Source organism: Anastrepha ludens, chromosome 6 (genome assembly GCF_028408465.1).
Source record: "Anastrepha ludens isolate Willacy chromosome 6, idAnaLude1.1, whole genome shotgun sequence".
NCBI lineage: Eukaryota > Metazoa > Arthropoda > Insecta > Diptera > Tephritidae > Anastrepha > Anastrepha ludens.
The window spans coordinates 54,219,915-54,238,108 of NC_071502.1; the positions used below are offsets into that span (position 1 = coordinate 54,219,915).

The 18,194-nt window shown below is 33.2% G+C and overlaps 6 protein-coding genes across 6 annotated transcripts; 4 read left to right on the plus strand and 2 right to left on the minus strand.

The window, feature by feature from the left end:
* On the minus strand, window positions 1–1,587 carry LOC128868927 (ribonuclease kappa-B). The gene is made up of 3 exons (XM_054111545.1): window positions 1,339–1,587; window positions 1,083–1,202; window positions 1–836 (listed from the first exon to the last, which is right to left on the minus strand). The coding sequence occupies exons 1-3, from the start codon at window positions 1,405–1,407 to the stop codon at window positions 738–740; spliced, it is 288 nt and encodes a 95-aa protein (XP_053967520.1). The 5' UTR covers window positions 1,408–1,587; the 3' UTR covers window positions 1–737.
* Window positions 1,588–2,015: 428 nt separating this feature from the next.
* Window positions 2,016–3,361, plus strand: LOC128867446 (josephin-like protein). The gene is made up of 3 exons (XM_054108649.1): window positions 2,016–2,293; window positions 2,350–2,521; window positions 2,598–3,361. Exons 1-3 carry the CDS (start codon window positions 2,218–2,220, stop codon window positions 2,950–2,952), a joined length of 603 nt encoding a protein of 200 aa, XP_053964624.1. The 5' UTR covers window positions 2,016–2,217; the 3' UTR covers window positions 2,953–3,361.
* LOC128867445 (uncharacterized) lies at window positions 3,258–4,708 on the minus strand. Its single transcript, XM_054108648.1, has one exon. It carries the CDS (start codon window positions 4,581–4,583, stop codon window positions 3,792–3,794), a length of 792 nt encoding a protein of 263 aa, XP_053964623.1. The 5' UTR covers window positions 4,584–4,708; the 3' UTR covers window positions 3,258–3,791.
* Window positions 4,709–5,735: 1,027 nt separating this feature from the next.
* Window positions 5,736–8,807, plus strand: LOC128866146 (zinc finger protein ubi-d4 B). Its single transcript, XM_054106658.1, has 3 exons — window positions 5,736–6,458; window positions 6,716–6,985; window positions 7,055–8,807. The coding sequence occupies exons 1-3, from the start codon at window positions 6,068–6,070 to the stop codon at window positions 7,894–7,896; spliced, it is 1,503 nt and encodes a 500-aa protein (XP_053962633.1). The 5' UTR covers window positions 5,736–6,067; the 3' UTR covers window positions 7,897–8,807.
* A 214-nt stretch (window positions 8,808–9,021) lies between these two features.
* Window positions 9,022–9,826, plus strand: LOC128866148 (uncharacterized). Its single transcript, XM_054106660.1, has one exon. The coding sequence runs from the start codon at window positions 9,166–9,168 to the stop codon at window positions 9,589–9,591; it is 426 nt and encodes a 141-aa protein (XP_053962635.1). The 5' UTR covers window positions 9,022–9,165; the 3' UTR covers window positions 9,592–9,826.
* Window positions 9,827–10,073: 247 nt separating this feature from the next.
* LOC128866147 (uncharacterized) lies at window positions 10,074–16,610 on the plus strand. Its single transcript, XM_054106659.1, has 4 exons — window positions 10,074–10,285; window positions 13,264–13,496; window positions 15,533–15,643; window positions 15,718–16,610. The coding sequence occupies exons 1-4, from the start codon at window positions 10,151–10,153 to the stop codon at window positions 15,866–15,868; spliced, it is 630 nt and encodes a 209-aa protein (XP_053962634.1). The 5' UTR covers window positions 10,074–10,150; the 3' UTR covers window positions 15,869–16,610.
* Window positions 16,611–18,194: the final 1,584 nt, after the last annotated feature.

Genomic DNA, 18,194 nt, shown 5'->3' on the forward strand with positions numbered 1-18,194 from the left:
TCGCAAACATGACTAAAGTGCATCGCGTTTTTTCATTGTGTTAGACAGAATAACTTTAGCATATAAAGAATAAACATAAATCAAAAAAATACTTTTAAGCACGTTGCTAACGCAAAGTGGGAAGAATACAAGACAGTGAAATACAACAAAAATCAAAATATTAAAGAAAAAAAACTAGGTAACTTTGCGATTTGGTCGATCATGGAATGTGTTATTAAGTTTTCAATTTCCTACAAGCACTATCTGTGCTGTCCAAATACATGAGTACTGATGACATTAGTTTGAAGGTTTTTTTGTTTTTGTTACAGAAATTAATAGCAAAGTAATTTGTTCAATAAAATATGCTCTTATCTTTACTTCAAAAAGAAGGTAAATAATTTTAACTGTTTTTTAATATTTTCGGAAACAATATTGTTGCATTAAAAATTGCAGACACCGCTTACTTAATGAAAAAAAATCAACAATAACCTCGACGCTGATGATATTGAACGAGATGACAATATGAGTTTATGCCCCTCCGCAGACTTCAGATTTTTCCGTCTTCGCACCAATATACAAATATACCAGGTACATATTTTGGTATGTTTTTTATTGGGGCACGCCTGCTAACTGCTACTGCCACAATGGATGATGATAGAGGTATAACTTAGGCCGGAGAACTTAACAAGTGGTTATAAATGGGAATAGTATGCACTTTTATATTTTGTCTTGTTGGTCTACGGCGTTCAATCAGTAAATTAGTTGGCAGTTGCTCGGCTGTTCACATAGAATTGTTGAGCGGATAACAGGAGAGTTAGCACATAGATGCAGGCCGCAATCCAGCAGTTATAGGCGTTCTGAAATTATTTTAAAGTGAATTATTATTTAGAAGTGTGCACGTACAAATATTATGATTATTATATATCTTATTTATATTCCTTAAGTATGCTTTATGCATTATAAATCATAACTTTTTAGAAATCAATATATTTGATCAAGGTCACGAACGACAATCTCGTGAGTGTTTGGTCACACTTGTTAAAGTAACATTGAATTTTCGAAGAGATATTGTGAATTTTATATATAACTGAATGGGACTATACCTGGTTGTACGCAGCATTGGCCGCAGTATAGAATTCCTCGACCGAAGAGTAGTCCTCGCTGATAGGTAAATCTTCAATAAGCGCAACGCTATGTATAAAGAAGAAAACTCCCATCAATACCTAAAATGAAGAAATAGAACAAACAATGGGAAATGGGAAATATTTCTGGTACAAACGTAACTACTATGTGAGTTTTAGATAAAGAGCATTCATATATTTTTATCAAAGTAGTTCATTGCTCTGAAGGGTTACTCACCAATTGTATGATTCCCCAGACCGAGATGATCAAACCGCATAGCGACAGTTTTGGGCCACAGATTTTCATTTTTACTGTTGTATTTGTTAGTGTTATGCAAAAATGTTAAATTGTGATTTTTCTCCTTGAATTCCAAAAATTTCCACGGGGAAAATTTACAATTTTTCAGTCGTCGCCCAATTACTGTTGAAGAAATTCGCCAAGAAAAATGTCAGTCAGGTGAAAAATGTAATCACATGACAGCTTCGACCAGTACGACCAAGTGCTGTCAGAGTTTAGGGACTGCCAGTGGGCATTTTTTCCTTGCATTCCAAATGAGGAATTTATGAGTAATTAATGTATAAAAAAATTCTTACACATTTCATGGTATATAGGCATCCACAATTTTATTAAATTTATAAAAAAAGTAATTGTTATCAATAAATACTAAATGTTAATGTTTTTACTTTAAATAAAAGCTTGTTAGTTGGTAGTTGTACGGGGTTAGTTTGCGGTCCTTTAGAAACTAATTTTATTTACAATACGATTTTTGTTTTATTTACGGCTTCCACAAACTTGCTTCTGTATTTTTAATAGTTATTGTGTTTTTTTTTTTTAATGAATTCCATTACAAATATTTCCCCTTTTAAAAAATAGCGGTCCGGTATTACGGGTTATATTTAGTAATTCACAATGGAAAGCCTACATCATATTTTCGTAGTGTAATCACGATAAATTGGACAGCAAATCATGGTTGACAATAGGCTAAATACAACGAAGACAATAAGAAAGTAAAAAACAAGCCGAGAAAAACAAAATCCAAAATAAGTTATAACAAAATAATCAATGATTACAACGGATTAGCCTTGTCAAGTCTAAGTCAAAAGCTTTAGCACCATAATGCCAACAAATATCTACCACGAGAAACAAACCCGTCAGTTGTGCGCGCTTCATACACTTAATAATCTTTTCCAAGGTAACACTTGGTATATTTGTTGTCTCGCAACAATTTGATTTAATTTATTATTGTAGGCCAACAATCTTACACAAAAGAGCAGTTAGATCAAATATGTAACGATCTAAGTCCTAATGTTTGGATCAACCCGCATCGTTCACCATTAGGTTTGGGAAATTACGATATTAATGTTATAATGACAGCCCTGCAAATGCGTAATTGTGAAGCTATCTGGTTCGATAAACGCAAGTAGGTCCTGTAGCTATTTTTTTCTGCACTTATACTTACAACTCTATTTGCTTCCACTTTACATTGCTATAACCAGAGATCCGTCCTGCATTAATTTAAATGCCATCGTCGGCTTTATTCTTAACGTGCCTTCGGACTACAAGTTCGCATTTGTCACATTGCCGCTGCAGAAACGCCACTGGATAGCAATACGTCGCATTGATGGCAAATATTACAACTTGGATTCGAAATTGCGGGAACCGGATTGTATTGGCGACGAGACTGCCTTACTATCCTATTTGCGTTCACAGTTAGAAACAAATAAACGGGAATTGTTCGTAATTGTGGAAAAGACGATGGCAAATGGTGAACAGCATCATCCGAATTGGATTAAAGGCGAAACAAATGGTACATATCAAAGCAATAGGAATGGGTCTGATTGCACAACCTGAGTGCAGAATAACAAAGCAGTTTATAAGCTCTCTAGTCATTTTTTCGTTTAAGTAAAAATGATATAACTCAAAATGTGAACGACTTTCGTTAAATTCCAAATATTCACATAATGCTTGAATACTATTTTTTCAATATAGTTCTTAAGATTATTAAAGAACAGAGCTGTTAATTGGTATGTTACAGATTCGCTAATATATACTGTACAAGTGTGAAACACATGCGCAAATCAGTTTACAAATGCTCAGTACGGCATATTTGGTTAAAAACTCTTATTCAATAATGAATTTAAACTATAGTGTGTATATAAATTTGTATGTAAAAACTTTATTAGGTTCTGTAAAAATTATACATAAAAGACATAATTTACGAATAAAACATACTATAAAATACATTTCGTGTAAGTCAAAATTGTCGACTATTTTCTTAAGAATAAAAGTTACATATGTGTGAATATATTTCTATTCACAAACTTTTGATATAGGTTTACAATACTAGGCAAATAACAATGTTGGAATGATAGAAACATACAAATTATTAAAAAAAAAAAAATGGACGGATAGACGAGTTATGCTGTTTTAGGCACTTAATATTTTAGGAATGTCAAAAACGACTTGTTAATATCGATTGGCCACAAGTAAATGGACCAATATTCGAGATACGTATATATATTGTGTTTTGGGCACACACGACTTTTAAATAAAAACATTTCGATTATTTTGGAGACTCTAAAATTAATGGGCTGATACTAAAATTATACTGGAAATTTTTTTTACTGAAATATGCACCTTTGCAAATTTCGTTGGTATTGTGCTTCTGTTTAATTTTACAACAAAACCGCTCAAATATCTGTTTGTATGCCACCCGCTTTGGGTAGTTCAGCTGCTGCTGCAGCAGCGGCGGAAGTACTTTGACCAGGTGGCGGACGCCTTGGCCTAGTCGGCTCGGGTGCGAAATACTGTTGAGCTTGTTGCTGGTAGTAATCATCGGAGGGTCCACCGTATTCACTAACTTCTCGATTACTTATCTCGTTTAAATGACGATAACGTTCACGGCGTGCTTCTACTAAATATAGTATTCCTGCTGGTAACAACATAACGCTACCCACCACACCTAATGCAAATGACCAACCCATATCGTTATTTTGCCATCCTGGTATCCAATCACGAGAATCACCTTTTGCACCAAAAATTACAACAGCAATAAAACCGAAAATGGAAGCAATCACCTGGCAGGAACCAATAGTCAGCAGCAAGACCACGTAACGATCGTCGTCCCGGGACGTACGCAAAAAAGCTATTGTCAGTGGCAAAGAAATAAGGCACATGATGAAACACAGTGTGGCAAAAGCTTGAACAGCAACATAGAAGCCCGGCAGCAGGAAATCGTGTATAATATAGTACTCCTCTTCGAAAACCCACATACATCCTGTGAATACAGTGTCGTAAAACCGATGTATATCTTGGAAATGATTGAAGCACACCTCCCATAGTCCAAGATTTGTAAAGCGTGGATTAGCAATGCGACCATCTGTGATCAACCAGTAGGGAGAGACGAATGCAATCAGAAATAACAGGAAGGATATTGCCGAAATTCCAACGGCTATGCGCGTAGTGCGATTACTGGCACCCATTGTTAATTTTATCGCCTAATTAAAAAAAAAATCACCGTTCAATTTTATAAGAATATTAATATTCCACTTGTTAATAAAGTTGTTTTCATTGCCTTTCCACGCCCTAACTAATATATTTGATGACACACTGGCCGCAAGTGCTGCCATATTAAAGAGAACTTTTTAATTAAATAACTTTTTGAATAAATGCAAGCACTTCGTTGAAGATGGCAAAGCTTTTTTACAAACATTGCTTTAACAAAAATCAAGATATTTCTATTCCTTACAATTCTTGCTTTAGGTTCTTTAGAAAACAAAAATATCATAAAAGGCTAAGGAAAAGATTTACAGTCGTTTCTTTGAAGATGGCATCATGGAAATTCTTTCGCAAGAATAAGACTTGCTCTAACTTCAGAAACAAAACAATGAGAATTTATCTCCTGATGAACAGCTTCGAGAATCACAATGCCTGGGAAGACCAAGCACGATTTTCATTATGCTCATTCGATCATTTTATGCTTCTTTTTTCATATAAAACAATATGAACAAAATATACTATTAGCCTTTATTTGTTATAAAATTTGTTATTAGAAATTTCATATTCTAAAGTGTTCCATATTAATAAATATGGCGCCCACCAAATCTGGCGCAATATTACACACACTTTAAAAACAAATTTAATTAACATTTTATTTTTGTGAAGTATCAATACCAGATATTATTTGCTAGAGTTTACTTCACTTTAAGTTGAAATAATCAGCAATTTACTCTGCTGAAAATATCATTAATACAATGCAATTTGTGTTCAAGTTATGTAAAATGGCAAATAGGTGCGTTATTGAATGAATAATTAGTGGCTCAGAATACCAATTTTATCGAACTGTTTTGTGCCAATAATTTTTGAATAGTTTAAAAATATTGCTCTACGTTTTGGAATATTAATATTGGGATCAAAACTCTTCAATTGAAAGTTATGTTGACTAGTTTTGAAAAATGTTGGCTCCCGATCTGTAAAGTATAAAAATACTCCCAATTTAACTGATTTTTTATCTGTAAATTAAAATTTGATGAGCTAAAAGCACGGTTAACCCCTAAAGTGCGAAAACATTCTCATGAGTATCGGGTATCAGTTATTTCATTTTTGGGAAATATGGTAACTTCCATCTCTGTTTTCTTTATGTGTTCGCTTTGTTAGAGACGCACCTGAATTTTGCTTTTGTTAATACATACTCTTATAAGCTGCGAAAAATGTGTTTCTAATCGTTTAATATTGTACGTTTATGTATTTTATAACAAAAAATAAGTATTAAATTTCAAAGTGCATAGTTCGCAGCTGCTTTGAATAATTTTAAGACTCCAAAGCTGCTGTGAAACAACCTTCGACATCTGTACCAGCAACCCCTTTCGTACAAAAGCATTCACACACACAAAAGTAAAAGTAGTCCATTCAACTTTGCAAAGAAGCACAAGCCAGTACGTGTAGCCCTCTATATTGTCCTTTGACAATGGCTTCCGACATTGAAATTTCAAACCTCAACAATTTTGAAAAAATAGAGAATTTTCTTAATGATTCGGCTTACAAGGAGATACTGGAGAATAGCGAGAACTTTAACACACGTCTGTGTATTGAACGTCGACTACGTATGCCGTTTTTGGACCCACAGACTGGTGTTGCACAAACCCACTGTGCTTTGTTCATGAAGCAACGCCAGCGTATGCCTGGTTTCCGTGATGGTCAGATCTACACGTATCCATCTGCTCGTTGGCGTAAACCAAAGCGCCAGTACTTGCTCAATCATCATCATAGTTATAGGGCATACCAATATCGAGAACCTCACTATCATCAATCAACTAGCGCAACCTCAGCGCGCGATCATTATCAAACAGAGAGTGCAGGTATGTACATATAGTATATGAGCTGTAAAGTAATATGTTCCTTTTGTACAATCGTATTATATACGAAACCGAAGTATTATCAAATAGGAAAAATCAATAAAAATAACCTTAAGATAGCGTTCCAAACTTATTTACACACACTTATTGTCACATCCAAATGCAATAAAAAACGTTTCTTAAGTAAAAAACCAGCTCTCTTCTAATAGTTTTTGTAAAAGAAGTGTTATTTTTTACATTATTGCCACTCTTATTTTTAGCAATCGTTGCCGCAGATGGCAATTCAATGAGCGCCTCAGGCGATAATGATAGTAAAGATTCGCACGCCAATGCTGAAAAAGATTGGTTCCATGAGGACATTGACATGTCTCACTATCACCATGTTGATGACTTCGAAGAGGATTTTGAATCGGACAATGACTTCGATGAGTCGTATAGTAGTCGCGGTAAACGCAAGCGCGGTTCACGCTCTGCTCGCAAGAGCACTGCTGTTGCTGATGGCACTCCAAAGCGCGGTCGTAAAGGAGGCGGTGTGTATCAGGCACATGAAAAGCATTTTATGAGCTTTAAAAGACATAATTATTTGTTTTCTCATGCAGGTAGTCGTCGTCGTAATAATGTGGACGGTGAAGGTGGTGGTCGTCGTCGTGGCGTCGCTAACAATGCAAATAACAACAATGCAAACACTGCTGCTGCTGCAGCCGCAGCAGCTGCTGCAGTTGCTGCTGCCGCTAGTGCCGTAGCATCAAGCATGGAAGTGAGCAATTCGAATTCAGCTTCACCAATTGGTACGAACGATGAAACATCACAATCGGCGATTGTAATACCACCTGGTACACCTAGTGCTGCTGGGCCAACATTTGATAAGTCACTAAGTGAAGCAGGCCCGGCGGCTACTGCTGGTGTTAGTGATGTCGCAGCGCCTGTACTACCCAGTACAAGTGGGGTGAGTGGTACAACAAGCACTGTAGCAGCTACAGTTGGCACGCCTCCAACTACAGTTGCAGCAAATATCGTTGCGCCAGTAGTTGCTGGTGCTGCGGTCAAAAAAGATCTAAAAAACAAAATGCGTGCTGATCGTGAAGTAGCAACACCTTCAACCTACTGCGACTTCTGTTTGGGTGATCAGCGAGAGAATAAAAAGACCAATTTGCCGGAGGAATTAGTTTCGTGTTCGGATTGTGGCCGTTCCGGTCATCCCTCTTGCCTACAATTTACACCGAATATGATTATCTCAGTGAAACGTTATCGGTGGCAATGCATAGAATGCAAATATTGTTCAATATGTGGCACTTCAGATAATGACGATCAATTGCTTTTCTGTGACGATTGTGATCGTGGTTATCATATGTACTGTTTGTCACCTCCATTGATAACGCCCCCCGAAGGTTCATGGAGCTGTAAACTTTGCATGGAGGAATTTCATAAAGATGAGAAATAATAAAGCTAAGAAATAAAGGGCAACGAAATACGATGAACGCAGCTTCCAGTAAAAAGCCAGAATGGAAATAGACTGAGTTGAATTACTTTCTGATTTATTTTGACCTTCATAAATTGAGTGAAAGTAGCATTGCGACTTTGTCTGAAGTTCTCGTTTAGACTTTTTTTTTTCAATTTTGTCTAAAGTCATAGTGTAGTATTGGCGAATATTAATACTTAAAGTAAAGAAATATTACACTGTTTATTTTTATTTAAATTAGCTCTGCACAAGCAACAACACAACACTTTGCAGAGCTTGGATGCACCGCTGTTTTATTTTGAATTTATTAATTTAAGCTAAAAGGTTCATAAGATGGCAACTTTTTGTGTGTTTTAGTTTTTAATTTAGTTTTATATTATCATGTCGTGATGCCACCGTAAATGTAAGTAATTTGATTCGTGGTACATATATAAATTAGTATTGTATTAAAGAATCCCATGTACGCAAGTATTATACCGAAGTGTTTTGCTTTTATATGCTTGTTTTTGTTTTGTGCTAGATCAAAAATTAGTTGGCTGAATAGTTAAAATTTTATATTTTATTAATACATTTAAAGAATCCCCACTAATCTCAGTGCTTCTAATTGGAAAGAAATTTGGTAATTTCAAAATATAATTCACTTACATTTTTATAAGTATGTAATGTAATATAGGTCACTAGCTGACCAAATGTGTAACCGAAATAGTATATATTACCTTACATATTAATATCTACATACAAATATACATACGTACAAGCATATGTAAGCACATTACCGTACGAATAAATGGGAAATAATCATAAATATTTATTGCAATATGCGCTCATAATTATCACCACTGAGCAATAATAATAAATCATTACTTTAGACCCAATGTGTTTGATTATTTCAATTACAGACTGTTTTGTTAATCTGCTGTTGTAAGGGAATTATGAAGGGGGAAAATAACTTTAAAATAACCAATTATAAACTAGTGGCTTAAAAATGTACATACTTGACTACATCAATAAGAGTGGATCAAATTCAATCAATAACTTTTGATTGGGAATGTGCACTTGAAACGACAGCTTCTAAGTGTTTTTATGTTATCTACACTTTTCACAACTGCTTTCGAAAACTTTTTTTTTTACTTCGAAGAACTCGTTTTTCATGTACACAATTATAATTTGTATATTTTAATCTCTACCTTTTTTTAAATAAAATCAATAAAAAATTCAGAAATACAAAACCTTAACAGTAGCAGCATCGTTATGGACAGTAAACCGCAAACGCAACACCCGATGCAACAGAATGTAGAGCAGCAGCTGCAACAACAGCAGGAAACTGAGCAATCAGAGAGCATGAACGCTGTAACAGATGATAATGTGGGCAACGTTTATCAGTCAACTGTGGATGAGGCCACATATATGTGCATGCAAGAGTGTGAGCAAGTTAGCGTTGATGCCGACGCCGACGCTAATGCAGACGTGAATACAGAAACGCAGCAACATTTTAACTATCAACAAGAAGAAAATCACCATTCTCACCAGCAGTATAACCCCAAGAAGAGTGTTTCTTTCAAAACATTGGTCGATATCTTTCAGCTAAGCGATGCTTGGCAATTGAATGTGAAAAAGAGTAATTTGAAAACGGAAGAGGATCAAGCAAAACGTCGCATCGTGCAGCGCAACTATTAATTATGTGTGCATGTGATTTGACGTTTTCATGAATTAGGTAGTTGTTTTTTTAGATGGTACAAAAATTGCTTGTGAATTATACTTTATATTATTAATAGCGTGTAATCGCGCGTATACAAACTATTCTTTTTGCTATAATTCGTTTTCGTCACCACGATTGTCAAAATAAAACTAAATCAACATTTTTGTAGTAAAAATGAGCGCAAAAATAATATGTGGCATGCTTGTAAAAAAAATTGCATTTTTTATCAACACTAAGTTATGAATTATTATTGAATGTTAAAGTCTATTTACCTATGGTAATAGAGACAAAAGCGTCAAGTTGCCGCTTAGTACATGAGTGTGAAATCATTGCAATGCAATTAGCATTTTCACCTCGGTTTCGGTATCGTTGCATCACATACATGCATACCTTAATACGTGCTATGCACGTATGTACATACATACGTATATGTGTAACAGCTTCTACAAAAGCTTTCTTCACCAATTAAATTTGTTCTCTAGCGGATGGTTTGGTTCACTAAGATTTTGTTAATTTAGTTGATCATAGTTGTTCAAAATGGATTGTTGTTCCTTTTGTTTCCGGTGTTTTGTGATTATTTCTCTTAGCGGTAATATCCTGATAAATAGCATTGGATTGCAGAGGAATAAGCGATTTCTTATATTTCCGCGTCAAGCGCCCACACGTTATCAAGTAAGCATTTTTTTATTTATTACTTAGCATGGGGTCAGTTTTAGAGGTGGTAGGCTTGTAACATCATGAAAATCTTATATACATATTTAAAAGATTATTGGTTCAGGCGTAGTCCATGAACGGAGACTATTTTTTTGTTTTTGTTGAAAGATCCACGTACATATGTAAGTATGATTTGCGAGAATGAATGGGACATCATATCGTTCAAATGCCTGTCAAGATTAACCTGTCCCTATTGAAAATTTCTATAAAGGAAGGCGGTGAACAAAAATTATAGAATACAAAATAGAAAAGAAATTTTCACCAGACGTAATTCTAAATGAGTTGTGTGAGAGAACTAAGAACAGAGTGTCAAAATAGCGAAGATTTTAAATAGAAGTGAAACGTTGTTTTAATCTAATTTAAATATAAATGTTAATGTAAACAAAGAAGAAAAATTGTTTGTAGAGAAAACAAAGAAAAAAAAAATTTCTATATTTATATAAAATTTTGTCAAATGTATTGAGAACGGAGTAGCGGTAAGGAAATGCATAAAGCTTTGAGTTTGTGTCATTCCATGGGCCGTTATTTTAATAGCATTCAAACAAATTTTTATTTGAAGAGAATTCAAGGTATGCTATCAAAATAACGACGATGCAGTCCCATCTTAACGCCAAATACTTGCACTTAATCGGCCTTTATTCGAATTTTTATTTTGTTATTTTGTCATATTTCTTATTTTTGTATTTTTTTTTTAATTTAATTTTTTTGATTTCTAATTTTTTTTTCCTTTTATTTCATTTTCATTATTTATTATTTTATTCATTTAATTTCATTTTTCATTTCATATTTTACTTCACTTTATTTTTTTTTTTAATTTTGTTTTATTTTACTTCACTTTATTTTATTTCACTTAATTTGATTTAATTTTTACTTATTTTATTTTACTTCATTTTATTTAATTTACACTTATTTTATTTTTTTGAAGTGAAACTTCTTAGGCGTCGATGGACGAGCGAGAATGGAGAGTAAAATTTCAAGGCCATGCAACGTTTTGGGCATTTTCGTTCCGCGTGAGAGAAAAAAGATATAACGTAGAGGAAAAGGAGAGAGAGAGCTATACCTTATATATAATATATCTTAGATACACTTTAGGCTATTCACATCTCCATTTTTTGTTTTTGTACCACATAATACTCTAAATTGTTCAGCGCCGTCGCGATTAAAAGAATCATGGCCGCTGCGACTGCGTCTACGAATGTATTTTGTTTTTGTAGTCGCTAGGCTTAGATTTTGGGCTTGGAGGACATACTCTTATTGAGGCATGAAGTGAATGCGCTGCGTTTTTGTTGTGTTCTAGAACATTTTGAAATGCGTGGTGTCAAAGCGGTCTTCGCGTTGCGCTTGCTGCTGCTTTTGCGTCAATCAAGGTATTTTGTTTTTGTAAGTGCAATATTCGGAATATCGACTGGTGGAAGACAAAAGTACACGGAAGCAAGAAGGGAGCGCTGTGCTCGCGCATATATGCATGTATGTATGTTTGAACGTGCATGGATGTAGTTACATATGAATACAATGATTTTGTTGGAAGTTTAGAAGGCAAGTAGGTATGAGTGTTTGTATGCATGCTAGGACTTAAAGTGGGTTTATAGAAATACACACCTACATAGGCTTTAGAGCAGAATTGTTTCGCGCTTGTTCACTAGTGCGTATTCGTATCTGATTTCTTGTAGGAATGTGATGTGCTGTTCTTGCGCTTGTGCGTTATTGTTTTTCATATACAAATGTACATGCATACATATGTAATTTGCCGTCGAATACATAAACTATCATATCAATTGAAATACAACATAAAATAAGTTTTGATTTATCTTAAACCATTATTTTATTTTTGTAAATTTTGTCTATTTGTATTCTCTGCAAATGTTGTGAATTTATTTAGATATATATTCTTTCTCTCTCTGTCTCATTCTCACTCGGGTCTCTACCTCCTTCTTTGTCTGCCTTGAAAGTTTAACTTCTGTTATGTGTACTACGCTACACACACTTTTTCTTTTGTTTTTTTAATTTTATTTCGTTTATTTAATTTCATATTACTTAATTTTATTTTATTTCCTGTTTTTATTTCATTTTACTTCGTTTGTTAAATACTTACTTCTTTTTATTTTATTTTATTTTATTTTACTTGGTTTATTTTATTTAATTTTCCCACGTTTATTTCATTTAAGTTTACTTCATTATTTTTTATTTCCATTTATTTTATTTTATTTTACTTAATTTTATTTAATTTGCACTTATTTTATTTTATTTCACTTCGTTTTTTTTACAATAGTTTATTTTATTTTTCTTTTATTTTATTAGATTTTGGATAATTTCTTTTATTCACTTAACACTTTCACTTTTTTTTTATTTTACCTCATTTTACTTGATTTATTTCAATTCATTTGATTTTATTTTGTTTTTTTTCATTTCATTTTATTTGATTTGCACTTATTTCATTTCATTTATTTTACTTCCCGTTATTTCATTTATTTTGCTTCATTTTATTTAGTTTCACTTTATGTTATTTCATTTAATTTTATTTCCACTTATTTTATTTCATTTTACTTCATTTTATTTAATTTTACTTAATTTTTTTACTTTCGTTATTTGATTTATTTTTATTTTATTGATTTTACTTAATTTTATTTTATTTCATTTTATGTTATTTCATTTCATTTTATTTCCATTTATTTCATTAAATTTTATTTTATTTCATTTTACTTCATTTTAACCCACTTAATTTTATTTCATTGCATTTTATTTTATTTAATTATATTTTAGTAAGTGTAAGAAATTTACTAAATTGTTAGAAACGGTTTTGAAAAATATACATTTTTGTTTTAATATTTTCGAAAAGGATAAATTTTATAAATTTGAATTTATACGTTAAGTTATGCCTTAAGTTTGTTTTGCAGAAATTTTTGAATTTCAAAAATTTGTATATCTTACTTTAATAGTTCATTGGAGGCATTGGAATTCCAGCCGATCTCTCGTATGAATCTCTCACCACTGGACACGTATTAAAGGCTGAATACTGGCTACCCTATAATGCGACAGTTTTTCGTGAAAATCCATTTTGGCCAGAGTATTATAATAAATACAACAACACATTTCCGATGTATGCATTACAAGGGAGACAATCAACTCTGCGTTGGAGCTTGTATTCCTATGCAGCAAATCGACTTGACAGGTAGTAACTTAAAAGGCTATAAACTCAATAAAACACTCAGGTCATTATGCTGGCCCGCTTCCACATACCTACATTTTTTTAAAGCTACTCCTTATTTGAAAGCTTATGGGAGAGTATCTCGAAGCCAAAGAAAATATTTTGATCATTTATATGTTATATTAAAAATGTGTATCATATTTGTGAGCAAATTAATATCATTTAATATCTGTTTAAAATGCATTTAAATTTGACGGTATAACTTGTTTGGTTATAATCATAATTGAGAAAAAATTGCATTTGGGGGTACAACTTTGAGCATAAGACTTCACAGTGAGTCAAGACATATTCAACAAGATAGAAATGATTTGGACATTTCTCTCTTTTAAACTGAGCCTGAAATGTCAATTATTAATCCTTTATAATTCGTAATTTAAATTTTTTAATTTCAATTACAAATTGTGAGTTGAACAAAATACATTTAAGTTCTGATTGAATTTGGAAGAAAGTATCCAAATGTTTAATTTTTAAAAATTTTGGATTATAAAAACTTAAAATTAAGTTTTTGAATAAGAAATTGAATGCTTAATTACATTGGGAGAAAAAAAGGAAACCTATCAAACCGAAAACACTAAAATGCAATAATGCTAAAATGAAGGTATTTTGAAATATTTTCATATCTACAGAAACTTTAATTTCAAATGCTATTGAGCTTTAGCAAAAATGGTACTTGCCTCATAAAGGATTAATTTGTTTGCTAACACTTTCCTGGCATACGTCAGGTGCATATGAGAGGGTACGGCTGGGTTGTCACTTTACCTTGTTGAATGTGCCTCGCTGGTGAATTTGAATTTTGGGAATGAATAACATCTTAGAAAAAAATTTAACAATTGTTCTTTACAATTATCTCTGATTAAAAAAAAGCATTTTCATTTAAAATTTGATCAAGTTGACTTCAGACTAAAGTCGAAATATCGACAGACTAAATAAATAAAATATAATTTTGTGTGCTTTAATTACATTCCAGCCAAGTTATGAAAAAAAATATATTTTATTGGTTTTTAGGGCGCTTTAAAAATTTGATTCTTTTGTTTTCACATAGGCTTACAAAAAGGGGTATTTTTGAAGACTTTTTTCGACCCGCTCTAATGTATGATATATGTATGTATGCGTAGTATATAATCATTTATAAATTTTTTCCTGAATAAAAGTTTAATACTTATTTGCAAATTTTCATTTTTTTGAAGAACAAAATAACAATAAATTATTATTTTACAATAAAAGGAGCACTAGCTGCCAGGGCTTACGGCTCAATAAGTAAAATAAAATTAAAGAAATCATATTAAATTCTAGAATATTTGTGGTAGGTCTGCTGATTTGATTTTATTATGTTATTATGGCATAAAAAGCTCCATAACTTATTTGAATATATATATGCGCTTCCCCCCTTTTCGACTGTTTTGGCACGAGCTTCTTCTACTATTTGTGGTGTGTGCCTTGATGTTGTTTCACAAATGGTGGGACCAACAGTCGCCGACTCCGAACAGGAACTGGTTTTTATGAGGAGCTTTTCCACGGCAGCAATACACTCGGAGGTTTGCCATTGTCTGCCGAGGGAATACCGTTTTCATTGGTATTGGTATAAATTGGCGTTTCGTATCCGCGATTTCCACTTCTGAATGGTAGTCACGCAACAACTCACTCGAGTACGGCGGTCACCGTAAATTTGCTTGAGAAATTTTATGGAATATTCATAGCTTATTTACATATATGTACATACGTACCTAAATATGTTTCTGCTATATATAATATTATTAAAAAAAAATACAAATTGGATTTTAGTAATGAACAATTTAAGATTTCAAACTTTGTATATTAAGAAAATCAGAATAACTAAAATTACAAGTGCTCTGGTATCAATCAACAAGAAGATAATTTATTTAAAAAAATATTAAAATAAACAGGAAATTTCCCTTCTACCTATAGCTTGCTCTGTACAACTACTTACTATATTTAAACAAATTTTAATACTCTGAATAAAATCATTATTTTACTTAAAGCTATGGCTACAAAGGCATGGAATGCGTACTGAAGGCGATATGCGAAGCGAGCTCGATAAGTTTTCGACGGGGTCACAGCATCTTTGCTGAACTCATACATATTTTTCTGAGGTATGCCGAAATACATATAAATTTAATATTGCAGCCACTGTGAGTGAATGTGAAAAACGAACTGTTTTTTTTAGCCCCAGTACCTCTGCTGATAAGGCGACGCCGGAGGGATTGCATTACAAACAGGCTGAGCAGATCGGTAGAAATAACGGCGATTGCGATTTTTACGATTGTAAAATCAGTTTATTGAATTGGATATCAAGTGTGCTCAAGGTCGAGCCGTAAATGATATGAAAATTTAATATAAGTATGAAGAAAATATGTATTGAAATATCTAAAACCAGCTTTAAAAAAATGGTGTATTTAATACTGGTTGATATGCTGTCGAGCAGCATTTATGTAACAGAAAAGAGATCATATGGTTCTAGGCCAGTGTTTCTGTCAATCATGAGAAACGCTTATGTTGATGACTTTCGATAACCCTCACTGAATTTTTTTTAACTATTCAAAAGAAATTTTTAGAATTTTTTTATTGGTCAAATTGACCTATAAATAGAGTAGATAGATGGTTGGAATACTCCATCAAAATAATTTTCGTGAAACTCTACTGTCGAACATTGGCAATAAAATATCTATCAGAAATTGACTTATAATGATTTTTACACGTAATTTAAAAATGTTTATGACTAAATGTGGGAAACTTTGACCAACCGCGTATTAAATTAAGATGCGCTGGACTATTACGTGTATATGTAACTTTTGCTACATAAAAAATATCTACTTATGGTTACTTTCAGGACTATACTCGTATGGTCACTTTTTTGTTTTAGTTAAAATATAAATATTTTATTTTGTAATGCGTTATTAGGTTTTTTGAATTATTTATTGAAAAATTAGTTTTTAAACTTTTTTCAACAAAAAATGTATACTAAATTTTGTTCTGAAATAAATACAAATTGCAGTGCTTAGAAACAAGTTTTTGAGGTCTGCTAAGCGGTGCCCTGTTTGGATCGGCTTATAAGTTCTTGAATGATATTTTCCCGCTATAAGAGGGACATAACTCATAAGTTGTCTCCAAGCCAATCATTAAATATTCGGGTCTTGAAAAAGTACAAAATCGCAATCTCTTCGAGAAAAGAACGGTTTCGTTCTAAATAAATTTGTGCGGCAGATGTTATTAGAAGTAACGTCCACGGCTTGACATTTTTCATCTTTCTGGCAGTATTCGAATGCCAGTGTTGAAAGCGCGACTAATTTTTAAAGCCATCTACCAATCAGCTCATTTTTGTCATATTCGCAGGAATTGAAGTATTGAAACTTAGGCAGTAAGAACAAGTGGTAATCAGTTAATCCTAATTTAAAAGCATTTGCTAGTAGTTTTGCAATAGTTTTATAACTTGTAACCAAGCGTTATCAAGCTAGTTTGCCGTGTCTTGCTCCTTTTCCCTTCAATATTCAATTTCTAAGCCATCATTTACAATCCATGCCGACCTCCTGTCTTGGTTTCGTTGAGCTTAAGTAGCTCATATCTGAACTTAGCGTATTCCAGTGATCGGGCTCCCCGCACTTGTTTCTATTCTACGGTCATATGTGGAAACTTTACACCCGGTGACTCTCGGGTACAATTTTTTAAAGACTTACGTCTCACAATTTTTATAACATGGTTTTCTTAAGCATTCGAGGCCCATCTGAAAGGGCGAGTGTGTGGGGGCTCTATGAGTGCTAAGGAAAAATATAAGTGCTGTAATTTCAAGCCAAATGGGTTGATGCGTGACTACCACTCGGAAGTGCGTGGGTTCGAATCTCCGTGCATGGAACACCAAAATGATAGAAGCAGTTTTTTCTAATAGCGGTCGCTCTCGGCAGATAATGACGAACCACCGAGTGTGCTTCTATCATGAAAAAGCTCCTCATAAAAAATCTGCTGTAGGAGTCGGCTTAAAACTGTAGTTTGTAGAACAATGCTCATTTGTAGAACAATATTAAGAACATCAAACAACAAATGTAGAACATCACAAGCCCAACAGACAAGCTTCGCGATGAAGTATTTTTATGAAATAAAAAAAGCTAAGGTAAACGTTTTCTGTTGAGACAACCAATATATTTTCTCTAATTAAAATGGTGAGATATATTTTGGGTTCTATCTAGGCTTGTAAAGCCAAACGGTACAGTTCTTTTTCACCTCGATATTTATTTTTTGTTCAGTTCAGAGTAAATAAAGTCAAGCGCTTGTCCTTATGGAGCCATCCGCGGTCTTTCAACTAAATCCAATTAGCACTAAGAATGAATTGATTTACATCAGGTTTCAGATATTCATTGCTATGAGGCCATCGAGCTACTTAAAGAAGGCAACTTCGTAAGGAATGATTCTTGATTCAAGTTTGATGCCACTGTGTACATAGAACATCAAAGTAAGTGGATATGGAATGGCATACTTCCAAAAAAAGACTTTTTTAGTGCAATAACATATTAAAATTGGTTTAAAAGCAGGTTATTTTGATGCGGAAGACAAGGAATGCCCCGGATAGATAAAACAGTATCACGGTACAAAATTGATACCACTACGAAATGAAGATCCGTATCAAGGAACATCAAGAACAAGAACTTGAAT

Coding starts and splice junctions, on each gene's coding strand:
- LOC128867445 (XM_054108648.1), bottom strand. CDS start 4,583: ATGGGTGCCAGTAATCGCACTACGCGCATAGCCGTTGGAATTTCGGCA.
- LOC128868927 (XM_054111545.1), bottom strand. CDS start 1,407: ATGAAAATCTGTGGCCCAAAACTGTCGCTATGCGGTTTGATCATCTCG. Junction 1,203..1,338: donor TCTGGGGAATCATACAATTG/GTGAGTAACCCT, acceptor TCTTCATTTTAG/GTATTGATGGGAGTTTTCTT. Junction 837..1,082: donor CCAATGCTGCGTACAACCAG/GTATAGTCCCAT, acceptor AAATAATTTCAG/AACGCCTATAACTGCTGGAT.
- LOC128866147 (XM_054106659.1), top strand. CDS start 10,151: ATGGATTGTTGTTCCTTTTGTTTCCGGTGTTTTGTGATTATTTCTCTT. Junction 10,286..13,263: donor AAGCGCCCACACGTTATCAA/GTAAGCATTTTT, acceptor TTACTTTAATAG/TTCATTGGAGGCATTGGAAT. Junction 13,497..15,532: donor GCAGCAAATCGACTTGACAG/GTAGTAACTTAA, acceptor TTTTACTTAAAG/CTATGGCTACAAAGGCATGG.
- LOC128866148 (XM_054106660.1), top strand. CDS start 9,166: ATGGACAGTAAACCGCAAACGCAACACCCGATGCAACAGAATGTAGAG.
- LOC128866146 (XM_054106658.1), top strand. CDS start 6,068: ATGGCTTCCGACATTGAAATTTCAAACCTCAACAATTTTGAAAAAATA. Junction 6,459..6,715: donor TTATCAAACAGAGAGTGCAG/GTATGTACATAT, acceptor TCTTATTTTTAG/CAATCGTTGCCGCAGATGGC. Junction 6,986..7,054: donor GCGCGGTCGTAAAGGAGGCG/GTGTGTATCAGG, acceptor TTTCTCATGCAG/GTAGTCGTCGTCGTAATAAT.
- LOC128867446 (XM_054108649.1), top strand. CDS start 2,218: ATGCCAACAAATATCTACCACGAGAAACAAACCCGTCAGTTGTGCGCG. Junction 2,294..2,349: donor ACTTAATAATCTTTTCCAAG/GTAACACTTGGT, acceptor TTATTATTGTAG/GCCAACAATCTTACACAAAA. Junction 2,522..2,597: donor ATCTGGTTCGATAAACGCAA/GTAGGTCCTGTA, acceptor TGCTATAACCAG/AGATCCGTCCTGCATTAATT.